Source organism: Manacus candei, unplaced genomic scaffold (assembly GCF_025592945.1).
Source record: "Manacus candei isolate 608988 ecotype Guabito, Panama unplaced genomic scaffold, ASM2559294v1 h1tg000034l, whole genome shotgun sequence".
Classification (NCBI taxonomy): Eukaryota; Metazoa; Chordata; class Aves; order Passeriformes; family Pipridae; genus Manacus; species Manacus candei.
In genome coordinates, this window is record NW_026138082.1 from 1961633 (window position 1) to 1974869 (window position 13237).

The following is a 13237-nucleotide window of genomic DNA, read 5'->3' on the forward strand; positions in this document are numbered from 1 at the left end:
TGGCATTCAGCTGCATTCAAAACATGATGCAAAAAGTAATTGATTTTGGCCAATTTCTTCTTTTGGTTCACTGACAGCATGGGGCTAATATCTGTGTTGGCAGTAACAGCAGCAGGGGCTTTCATCAACACTATTCAGTGCAGACAGCTTGATATGATTTGTTAAATTTTGCACATAAGCTTTTAACTGCTCTGGGTCTCAGTGGTCTGTTAGTCACTAAAATAATTATACTACACCACAATCGTACTGAGCACGTTTAGGTTCTGCAGTGTCTGTCTGTTTGTCTGTCTGTGTGGGCCTACAGCTTGGCCATATGTCTGCATGGAATAGTTTATGTGAAATCACCAGAACGATTGTGGTACTGGGATGCTTCAGCCCAATGCAGAGCCTTTTGAAGTCCCTCCATTGACTAGGTACTGAACCAAGTACCTGAGGGTCTGTAACTGTATGCCAACATATATCACAGAAATGCTTTACTGAAATATTTGCAACAACAGCATGATTTTTATGTAGATACACAGACCAAGCCAGTGCCTTCTCTGATGCTCTACTTAAGCTGCAAACTTCATTCAAAGATGGCTTTGAGGTGAGCACTTACCCAAAAACCTGTGTAATGTAACCATGTCTAACTGGAAATGGTGAATAAGTCCATGCACATTGAAGAGGTGACAAAGCAGTGTTACGAGACTGTTTCCTAAAAGCAGAAAGGAACAATTCTTAGATCCTGTAACAGGAGTTACAAAACAAGCAAGACTAAAAATCTCGGTAATTTCCTATTAATCAGATGCTATCACCTTAGGTCGTATCATATGAGCTTAGATGACACTCATATACTCACGAGTCACTTACATAAGGTACTCCTATATATATAATCAAGAGTTGATGGCACAGCTGTACCAATGGAGTACCATTATTGTGTCTAGCTGCCATGAAGTCACTTTTGCGTTTTCAGCATGACACAGGCAAACTGTGGTTTTAACTGGAAGAAGGTAAACTGACATGGTTTGAACTGGAAGTCTTATGACAGGCTTGTTTGCGAATGACATCATCTTCATAATTCAGGTCTACCTCCAGAAACAGCAGAAAGGAGAATGGCTTTTCTGCCACTTTGGTTTGCCATACTGTACTAATTAATTAATTACTAAAAAGCAGCAATTTGTAATTAAATTTTTTATTTTATGCATGGCTGTACAAACATGTAATTAGCCCATGTACCTAGCTCAGCTACAGTTGCATCTCATAATGATGACGCAGACAAGAAAAATGAGTTGCAGCACTTACAGTCTCAAGTCCCACTGTAATGTTACACTGGCCTTACTGTAAATCCATGTATTGGGTCTGGCTGAGCTGCAGTTCATTTCCCCACAGTAGCCCTCAAAGTGCTGTGCTTTGCATTGGTAGCTAGAAGGGTGTTGGTAACACAACAGTGTTTTGGCTCCTGCTGAGCACAGCATCAGCACTGTAACATTCCTTCCTCAAATGAGGGCAAGATCCTGGGAGGAGACCCAAGCAGGCCAGCTGACCCAAACTGACCAAAGGGATATTCCAGACCATATGACATCAGCTCAGATATAAGAGCTAAAGCACAGAGCAAGAGGGTGGGCACTCATTGTCTCCAGTGGCTGCCTGCTGAGAAACTGTCACGTGTACTGAAGCCCTGCTTCTCGGGAGTGGCCGACCATCGCTGTTGATGGGAAGTAGAGAATAAACCCTGCTATCTTTTGCTTCGCTTCCGCTTTATTTTTTGCTTTAAATAAACTGCCTTATCCCAACCCACAAGTTGTTTTTTCCACCTCACTCTCTCCCTTGTCCGGCTGGGGAGTGACAGAGCGGCCGGGTGGGCAGCTGGCATCCAGCCAAGGTCAACCCACTACAATCCAATACCGGGAACACTGGCACAATTGAGCCTAACTAGTACTACATGATCAACTATACATATACACAATATTTTAAAAAGTTTGCACTGCTTAATTCAGCAGCAGTGTTTCCAGAAAAGTTAGGAAAAACACCCCAGACAAACCAAGCCCATACTACATATAAACTATGTGTGAAAGGAGTCTTTCCTTATTTCAAATAACTCCAGAAAGAAAATAAATATATGAACAAAAAGGACATGAAAACTTATTTGGCCCTAACTACTGAGCAGGGCCAAAGAAAGATAAGGAAATACATCACAGGCATATGTTACAGGCATTTAGGGAAAACATTTCACATATTTTTATTTTCTTAATAAATTTCCCAATTTTTGCTGCTGAACAGAAGCAAGGGTATGTTTACTTAAAGGTCTTTTGTCTCAAGAGAAATTGACTGATTATGATGATCTGGAATTATTGACCAATGTATCTAACAGCTATATTTAAAGTAGCTTGGCAATTTCCCAGGTAAAGGAAACAGAAAGACCTCCTTGAAGAGGTGACCACAACAAATGTAGGAGGTTAGATTAATACAAAAGGACACTTTAAACATTACCCTATAGTTCAGTAAAAGCCTGATAAAATTCCAGGATATGATTTTAAGAGAAGTTAAAAATGGCAAATTTATCTTCAGTTACCTAAACTGGAAATGTTTAGCAAATAATTAATTAGGGATTTCTTGAATAGTCATATATGAGAGATATTAAAGACTTAAAAAAAATTACTTACCATTTGTCAAGCGGTCAAACAAGAAAATGTCAAAATCCCACATTCCCACTTTGGATAGCATATGCTGGAAAAAACAAATATGAAAAGGCAAATGACTGGTGTGTCAAACTGTAAAGCAGATTTTAATTATTATTCCATGTTAATCAATCAAAAGGTTCTTCACCCAGAGGGTGGTTGGGCACTGGAACAGGCTCCCCAGGGAAGTGGTCACAGTACCAAGCCTGACAGAGTTCAAGAAGCTTTTGGATGACACTCTCATGTACATGGTGTGACTCTTGGGGATGGTCCTGTGCAGGGCCAGGAGTTGAACTCAGTGATCCCTTTTGTGGGTCCCTTCCAACTCATCACATTCTGAGATTCTGTGAAATTTTATTCAGGAAAGCTATAGAGGTGTACTTGAAATATCAAACATCAGGCACCAAATGTAGCTGTACTGCATAAAATATCACTTGCGCTTTTAACTGAGGAGGTTTTGAACTCAATACTAAAAATGTCTTCTAGATGGAGCTCAAGACAAGGAATAATATAAACCAAAAATAATGAAAATATTCCCTTTTACTACACAAATTCTTTATTGTTCTTTCATGTCCCCCAAATCAGTGTAAATTTTCTTAGGTTTTTAATACAATGTATTAAAATCTTAGCTCTCATGGTGAATATGACTTACAATTTGCTAAAGAAACCAAGAAGCAGGAATAGTTTTTATAAACTTACAGTCCTACTGTGAAGCCCACTCAGACATGCAGAAGAATCCATCATTACCACCATATACAGTGTTTTTACAGCTACTTCAGTTCAGTTAAGAGACTGAGTCTGGATTAGCTGTATGACCTACAATGGCATATGCGTGAATCAAATATGCATTCACTCCCATCTCTTAGTTTATATTCAAACTCATTCTGAATTCTTCATTACTTTCCAACACCTCGCAGAGAATAGAAATTGCCTAGGCACATAATCCCAATGCCATCAGTTGTGCAAGTTTCATTAGAAAATACCATTCAAAGTGAGTATAAGAGCTGCAAAATAATATAATTATATTTTGATCATTGTGAAGTTCTTTGCAGTGAATGTTCCCTGTTTCCTAGTCTTTGCCATTATGGAGGACTATTGTGGGTTGCCTAATGGGTTCCATACCAGCTGAGAGACATCTGTTTTTTTTCAAGTGGATGCATTAAATCCCGTGTCAAGGCTGCACTTACTTAAATCAGTAACTTAGCCAGAGATCCTTCCATCCTTTAATAAATCCAGATTATAATTTCGGTTGTTGGAATCTGAAATGCTGAATAGATTTAGACATTTTCTTGTTGCTTTGAGACCTGAGCCTTTAAAGCTGTAACCATAAAAGAGGAATGGACAGTCTGTTTGCTGTGAGATGGGCATGTAATGTGGGTCATTTAAGAAAGATCACCCATAAATTTGTTTATCCGATGACTGAAACAAAATTGACACTCTCTGTAATATTACTAAAGGAAATGGAGATCTGGAGACCTGTCTTACCCTTGCTTGCCCAAGGTAGTCCTCATCCAGCAGGTACAGAGAGGCTTGTGGTACAATTCCACGCAGTAACCTGGATGCATGGAAATACCTCTGGAAACTTAACAGTCTTTTCACTTTTTTCTTGGTGCCGATTTCCCCTGAGAGTGTAGTATCTGTGGAAAGCAATCAGTATAGAAACCATGAAAACCAAGATGATGGATGACTTTATTAATTATTTAATAAGAGAAATATCAAAGCCTTTAAAATAGTGACAAAATAATCATAAGGTTTACGCTTCTTGCTGATCCACATGAAGGAGCAGTATTCAAATCACTGTACTTTGGCATAATATATTTGTTTATTTCAGAAAGGAGGTACGTTCCAATAAAAAGAGTGCTAATGTAGCTCTTGGAAGATCTGAGTTTAGTACACTGCTTGCCACAGAAATTCCAAGTGATCCAAGCTAAGTCACTGGGTGGGCTGGGGGGTGTGTGATATGTTACCTTAACTGCAGATGACTAGAGGAAGCCTAAATGACTAGGCAGAGTTAGTTACAGGAAAGTTGCACCTACTCTTCTGTGCCTGTTCCCTAGCTACACAATTGAAAATAACATTACCTCACAGAAGTGTCATTGGAATATATTACAAATTGCATAGCACCAGTAGATAAGGTCATCTTGGGTATAAAACCAAAAAAGTGACACCAAAAGAGACCTCAAAATACAGTTTGAAAACATAAATGTGTGCCCACTTTTGGAAAATGATATAAAAGAGAGAAAGAAGCAAGAATAGGTTAACAGTCCTATTGTATTGTCTGCTGTCCTTCCTACATATTAAGGTAAATCATAAATGAAGAAAATATTTTAGTTCTGCAATTAGGAAAGCAGGTATATTCAGAAAATACATGCAATTCTGGTTACACAACAGAATATGTTGTTTTCACTCAGTACCAGGATAATTCTAATTCCCTAATGCTGTATTAAGAGATTTTCATATAGGGCTAAATGTGACACAAAAACCAAGGCAGTTTTTATACAGTGATTAAATCACTAATTAGAGTAATTAAGTTACCTTATTGTTAGCAAGAAAAATATGCAGGTTTTCTAAAACTCATAATGATTTAGGTAATTTCATCTGAACTTTTAACAGAAGCTCACATACAGTAATGGTGTTTTCCTTTTGACAATCTGGTATAAGTTTCGGAAAAAGGGAGGACAGAAACTTCAACAACTGGTTAAAGGTAGTGAGATTCAATACAGTTTTATTTGTAAGACAAACCTGTAAGAAACCAAAGATTAAACACTCCTTTGAGAGAATAGTAATGATTTCTTGAGATAAGAAGCTCCATAGCAATTCACTGGATTCCAGGCTTAAATAAGAGATCATGAAAAATATCCATGAACTGAAGATGACTCTCTCTATTCTCTATTTTTCCATATCCTTTCATGAAAAAAAACTTGAATATTTGTTCTACTGTGAAATTAAAATATCACTTTATCTGCTGTTTTTACAACTACTATTATTCTGAGAGGATTTTCAGAGAAGTAGTTAAGGTTTTTTTTGACCATCGATGGTTCAGTATTTGATTCCTCCAATAGCAGATGTGCGAGCACATTCTGTAGCAAGTTTCTTCCTTATTAAGTAATCCAACAGCTATTGAGTGACACAAAGCCAGCAACATCAAAAAAACCCATCTTTACATACTGAGTATCAATATAATTTCCATCAGTAAGTCTCATGGTTCTCATGGGCAGTCCAAAGACCCCACAGAGTCTTAACAATATAAAAGCACAAAATAATTTTATTGCAACTTGACAAGCCATGTGTTTTCCAGAATGCAAACAGTAACAATGCCACTACTGTACCAGCCTGAAGGTTAGGCTATCATTTATGATGTGTCAGCACCTGCCTTAATTCTCTCACACATTTTAAAAGCTGGAACGATTTCATGGCCCATTGAAGGAGTGACTAATGTAGGTGTGAACAGTTACCCAGTGGCAGTGACATGTAGAGGAACCGGTAGACTTGTTTTTGTATTTCTTTTTACTTATACAGAGCTGCTATGAAATGGCTAGCATTTAGTTTAATTCCTGGATAACAAAGCACTCTTAAATTAAATTCATTTTTTAAACTTGTGTTACCTGTTTCTCAACTTCCTAACTTTCATAGTTCCATCTTTGCCCCCAAACAGTCACTACTTTCAGGTAATAAGTTTAAACTTTTAAGTCCAAAAAACTTTACTTTTGTACATTGAAAATTAGTAGTTGCTCCCACCAACTTTTATCTAAGTTAATATCTGGTTTTTTTCAGTTAAAGATGACTGAAATCATCACCTACACTCTCATAAACTGTCTTTAACTCATACATATAGTTGCTGTGGATGATCTGAAGTTGGAAGTTTGGCCCAAGTCCCAACAAGGAGCTGTATGCTGGATTATGAAGAAGTGGTTGTTTTATCCTTTGGATTACCAGATCATTTCAGTAGCACAAATAATACTTGCCATAGCACAGACACATCAGGTGGAAACAAAGAACTTCTTATTATGAAACATATTTTCTGAATTCAACCATCAACCTTGCTACACATTGCTCTCAATTCAAATGTAGTCATCAGCAGACAGGTGCCTCTGAAACATGACTTGAGGCTTCAGGTGAGCACTGTATTATGTAAAAAAGATTACCCACAATAATGTGTTGCTCTGTATTTTCATTCATAAGGGAAGAAGTTCATAATACCAATAAAGAATAGTAGCAAATGTATTTTCAAAACTGGGCTCTTGACAGAACAGCTTGAATCCCTCACTCCAGGCTATCCACATGCAAACTCTGGATGTTGACTTAAAAGAATATCATGTTTAAATCACATCCTTTGGGTCATTTCAGTAATAATCGATTTGTCTATGAATCACAGGACTAATCAGATGATTGCTATGACCCATGATAGATTACTTTGACATCTGCATTAATGTACAGGTAATACCTTATTATGATGGTGTCTTGCATAAAATTGGACTAAAACTCTGCCCCTCTCTGAGCACAGCACACCTCAAACTAGTATAATCTCATCAGCGTTTTCTCCTTCTCCTCCCAAGATCAGTGTCTAACAAAAAATAAAAGCACAATCATATGAAATGGAGAGAAAAAGGCTGATTAAAAAAGAAGAGCAAAAGGCAAAACGGCCAAGAGTGAACAGTTAAATTCTGCCCTCAGCTCAGCAGTTGCACCTGAATCCCCCAGATGGGATCCACCAGCTGACACAAAATCAAAATACAATTTTAAGATGAAATTAAGGGTTTATATGAATGACTTTACAGTAACACACTGAACATATTACTTTATTGACAACTGTAAATTTCAGTTTAAATCATAAATATAAAATTTTGATGTTGACAAGTTATGATACGAGTCATACAGTGCCTCTAGGTTAAATTGTATTACAAAGTAAATGAACCAAAAGTACCACTGCAGATATCCCTGAACTTCAACTATGAAACTATGGGTACTAAAACATAGGCTATAGTATCTAGTTAAAGAACACAAGTTGCAAAGCTCACACGGGAAGGATTTAGTAATTAAGTGCAATTTTGAAATGAACGTGAAAGACAAACAAGAATGTCTTTTGTTTATACACATAAAACTTCCCTTGAGAACTGTGTTTATCTCTAATCGTTGTGGCAACTTCTGAATGTTTTGTTTACCTAAAAAACCTCCATTATCTGTATCTCTTAAAAGATGCCCATTCTCATATGCTATGGAGTTACTGCCCAGCACAGGGGTTGGAGAAACTCTTCGTTGTATACTGAACAAAATTGTTGTGTGAATTACACAGACATCTTGTATGAATTACATACACGTTTACAGAACCGTTTGTACAAGCATTTTTCACAAAGTTCAACTTCTACCTTCAAAAGCCCAGGCAGCCTGAGCTCACAGCGTATCTCCTGATGTGTTTTAGCAGGCGACAGAAGTGGCTGCATTTCTCTTCAGGTAATTTGATAGACACATCACGTATACGCACAGCAGCAGACCGTGGATGATGTCTGCATACTGCACATGGCCCTCAAGAGGTTAATAAGCTACAGGAATCACTGGCTGCCTTCTCTCTCCTAACACAGTTCCTCCAGTTACACAGATCTCCTTGCCTTAAAATGATCTACAGCTCACTACACACCAACCTCTGTTATTTCAGGGAACTAAGTTTCCTGCACTGGGAACTGCTACCAGTTTTCTTTCACATTTCTTTCATGCTGATGCGCTAGTGTGTGCCCATGGGCAGCATGAATATAAAAATGACAGACATTATGTTAACAATGATGGAGTTAACATCCAGAAATGATCACATAAATCAAAACTGGACAAGGATGTACTTAACTCTGCACCAGATATACATTACATTGTTACTGTTCTTTCAAAGCAAACAAACTTGGTTATGCATCTAAATAAAGCCTCTGAGTTTTACTTCACGATATTGCCTTTTTTTACTTTATTGCATCTCAGTGTACAATATGAGTGGACAACAAAAGGTTTACTAATTTTCAAAAGCGAACTGATTCAGAAAGTGTTTTTTTCTCTTCTTCCCAAAAGGATGCAGAATAAATCAGGTCCTCAAGAAGCTGCCTTTGACTCATACAATTTATAATACCTTTTCCCAAGATGCAAAGGCATTCCATGCACAGCCACTGTATGCCTGAAGAGTCAGGCAGGATTGGCAGAAAAGTGCTGAAAATACCTGGAAGATAAGGTGAGAGGATGAGTCTTGCAATTTAAGGTCCAGACAGTTTGCAAACACTGAGGACTCTGGGAAACAGTTTGTCTCTGGTCCTACACATTATGGGGGTAATTTTCTGCATTGGTTCCTGGCTTGACAGCTGGTAAGACAACTTTCCTTTAAGAGCCCAAGAGATGTGTAATTGACTTAGGAGGAATAATTGGTGTTTGTCTGGGTTTTTAGTATGTAAAACCATGCCATTCATTTAGATCACCTGTACTGAAGTCTTGTTTGGCATATTCATTGCATGCTCCGTTGATGAATTTTTCTTATAAAGAAGAGTGCTTAGCACTGATGGTAGAAAAGAGTTGTTGTGCCTTCCTAATATCTTTTTAACATTATGGATTTATCATACTATCCAAAAGACAACAGCAGCATTACTAGGGGTAGCTGTACACAGGTACCTTACTGAGGTAATCTAAAAATTAATGACAAACTTAATATTTTAAATTTGAATTCTGGAGAAAGCACTGGCAAACTAGAAGAACAGAAAACCTCTTCTCTCTGCACTGTCTAGGCCTTCCTGACACGTTTCACCTCATAGTCCAAAGAGATTCAGAAAGAAAACACTGCAGTTTTGAAGAAAGGCCTGAGAAAATGCACAAAGCACCAGAAACCTATGTGGAAGGACTGTACTTAAAAGCTTTCAGTCTAGTGCAGAAGGACCAAGAAGCTCAGGTGAATATCCCAGCTGTACTTCTCAGTCATCTGTGGCTGGTGTAAGAAACCAACCAACAGGTTTGATTCAAAAATAATAAGATTTTGTCAATTTTATCATCTGAATATACACTGGTCACTGCAACTAAGAAGACAGAGATGAACACCTTGCACTGTATCATATCTACAGATAAACAAGTGTTGTGCTGAAATCTTTGTAACTGTAGAAATCCTCATGACACTTCACAAACTATATGGAAATCCAAAGAAGTTGTGTTATAGACACTTTGTTTTTACTTGCTTCTATAATGTTTAAAATATTCAAGTCAAGTTCCTTGATTTCTGATAAAATTCAATTTTAGAGGTCAAGTGCTCTCCGTTAGCTGCCATTATTCATATGGCTTGCAACTTTATTTTTTCACTTTAAAGGGGTAAACATTTTTTCAGCTAGGCAGAAGCTGTGAGAGCGGGATTCTGAACACATCAGAGAAAAGCAGAAAATTAGAAGTATAACAAAAGAACTTTAAACTTTTCTGCTTCGAGTAAAAATTCCATTAATCAACCACAGGCACAAGTGCACAAAACCAATGCAGAGCCCTCTCTACAGAGGAGGTACTTGTGTGTTTCTTTGGCTAGTATGAGAGGTTCTGAGACTCCAACTTTCTAGGTCACCTTGCTTTGGAACTTCCCCTCCTTTGCACCTGACTTGAAGTAATGGTGGCTTGTAACAGCTCCTAAAGATCCTGCACAATTGCTGGCATCTTGAGGAACACTAGTCATGCAGTCTCCTCCCCATCCCAAAATATATTCTTTTTGATACTGTTTGAAAGAGAACACAGAATTTAAGAATTATGCTGATAATCCAACTTATTTACCAAATAATCCTATTACACCAAGTTCTGGAGAAATTAGAGTTTCAAAGACCACTTAGGTAAAAAGTATTTGCCATAAAAACAGAAAGAGGAATAGATTAAATCCAAATTTAAGACTAATTTAGATGTGTTTCTCTTCACAATTTGCAGTCTTTGTTTGGGCCATCACTCATTTTTATGTAAACAAACATCTTGGCATCTTTTATTAAGCCTCCTCCAAGTTCTTAAGAAATGGCATGTTGAGTTCTCTTTTTCACAAACTTGTTAACACTACAATATGAACCTTGGCTTTGCCACTTCAATCTTTGTACAGTAGCACAGTCAGGACCTTTTCTTCCGAAAACTGTAAATGTTCTATGGCTGATTATAGTTTCTCTAACAGGAAATGGTACATCCCCTCCTCCTTTTCACTCCCCTGGAGAAAAAACAACATAACCTGTAATAACAGCAAACCCAACTTTCATTTATCATCTTAATGATCCCTTCTCCTTGTTCTTTCCTTTCCTCCGGTCATTTGGAAGGTATCCTCAGTGTTATCTTCAGTACATCCTTCCCTTTCCTAATCAGGGAAAAGAAGGTGGGGTAGCAGAATGGGTCATTTGGAAACTTTTAAAGGCACATTCTCAGTTAACTGAATCCCAAATCTGTACTAAAAAAACAAGTTACAAACGTGTAATCAGGTCAGTGTTCGCTAAGAGTTTGTGTGTGAAGCTCATCTAGGTTTTATGTTTGTTTTGCTCTCATGAGTTCTCCTGAAGCATTCATAACCCAAATTGATGCATTTTACTAGCATATAAGGGCACGTGCATCAATCAGTTTTACATTCTGGTTTTCATTTTCTGCAAATGTAGAATTAAAACTAAACAAGGAGCATGAATGGCAGGAAGTAGAATATACTTTTCAATCAAACCTTGTTATTAAATTTTGCAGATATCAGCACTTGCAAAAAAACACTTAAAAATGCAAACACCACCACAAAGAAAAAAAACCTTTGCTATTATTTGATGAAAAGGGTGAACTAAACTGAATTCCAATGACAGGAAGAATTTTTTAATATGGTGTCAGTAGGAAAGAACAATTTTGGTGCTAAAACATTAAAAGAATTCTGATTTCTCTTCCTTGAACAGGTAACTGATAGCAAGGCCACAGGCTGACCAGCTCTGGAAATGTTCTTCCCATTCAAACCAGACACAAACTAACCAGATTAAGAAGCCCACGTGTCATAGGATGTTGATGAGTATCTTAGGGATGTGCTTATCCATAAGGAACTAAGGGAGATATTTTGTAGAAATAATGCAGACCTCATATGATCTCTCCCTTTCTAATTTAATAACCATCTGGAACTTTGGACTCATCTCCACCAGCTGGGTTGGGATCCAAGCAATCCAATCAGCCCTTGAAACTTCCTCACAAGACTTTTAATGTCCTAATTTAACCTGGTTAAGAAATACCTAAAAAGGCATCTCTCGCTCCCACTTCTTTTTCTCGCCAACAGCAACCAAACAAGACAGTTAACCAAACTCTTTTTAACCTTACTCAATTGGGTTCGGGTTACTTGATGGCTCAGTTTTGGGTTGGCGGTTGTGGTTAAGTTTTATTTTCCCTGGAGATGGGCCCTACCTGAAAGCCCTGGAGTGTTCAAAATCCAAATCCAAAAATGAATGCAAATTTTGCAATGGACCCTTCTGGAGACAGGCAGAAACCACAGATTCAAATGTCCACAGACTTTGGTTTTCTGAGATGGAGACTTCTTTGTGACTTCCCTTACTAATCCTGACAACACTTTTCATTTCTCCAATACCTAATTCATCACATGCCTGAAAAGTGTGTGATGAATCCATTTTATTTGCAAATAAACTGAAAAATAGAGTATTTTGCTTGACTCAGACATCAAATTAAGGACAGAGACTAAATGGTATTAATATCACCATTTATCACCATCCTGTGCTAAAAGTATATTATCTATACTAAAGTAATTTGCCAAGCTAAGCTTAAAGCAGGTGAGGTTCTTTTGGAATCAACTTCTGCCTGCATGACAACACCAAGATCCTAGGTAATACAGACACATGCCTTTGGAGCTTCTACAGAGTTGTTTTGACATTTTATATATATTTTCAGATCCCACTCTGTGTTCCTGTTGTGCAAGGTGTGAGAAAACAAAAATCTTTTTGGATGTCACGATTTGGGTACAGAGACTCCACTTTGCAGGCCACATACTACATCCTTTCCCTTTCCTTGTTAACTTTCCTAGATCAATATATACAGAAGTGAATTAAATGTAGTCAATTAAAGGCTTATAATTTTGTCATTTGCAAGCAAAAATTCAATCCAGAGAAAAGCTTAGCATAAACAAGATGGGAACTGGTGAATCACTGTTTAAGTCTTAAGAATCTCCTTGCCTTCTGACTCAAAAGCCTGACAAGCAAATTTGTAAATACTAAGTTACTCATCTCAGCCCTAAACTATGCTATTTTGTTACTCTCCTTAATTGAATCTGGCAATAAAACAAAATGTCTAACATAATTGAGTAGGGTGAGGTCTTCTTGGTTATTGCTGCATGATTACCTGCAAGACTAGATTTATCACAAGGAATTCCCTCAAACCTTTGCTTAACACAATGAAAAAATGTAACAGCACAATCATTAACAAAACCCATCATGAGATAATGAAATCTATTTAAATAAATACATATTAGTCAGTGGTGGGATCTGGTTCAGTGACTCACTGAGCAACCTTGTGAATTACAGAACTAAATTATTGCTTACCGTAGCTATGCTCCTTTATTTCTCAAATCCAAACTATACTGTGCTAAAAGGAAA

General features: G+C 37.5%; 1 protein-coding gene across 3 annotated transcripts in view; it reads right to left on the bottom strand.

The window, feature by feature from the left end:
* The window catches only part of PDE7B (phosphodiesterase 7B), a 171813-nt gene that overhangs the window by 20263 nt on the left and 138313 nt on the right, over window positions 1-13237 (bottom strand). For all 3 annotated transcript variants that reach the window (XM_051792596.1, XM_051792597.1, XM_051792595.1), the window contains 3 exons: window positions 4143-4294; window positions 2643-2706; window positions 599-694 (listed from right to left, as the gene is read on the bottom strand). In XM_051792596.1, coding sequence (XP_051648556.1) covers window positions 599-694; window positions 2643-2706; window positions 4143-4294 — 312 coding nt within the window. The remainder of the gene's footprint in view (window positions 1-598; window positions 695-2642; window positions 2707-4142; window positions 4295-13237) is intronic.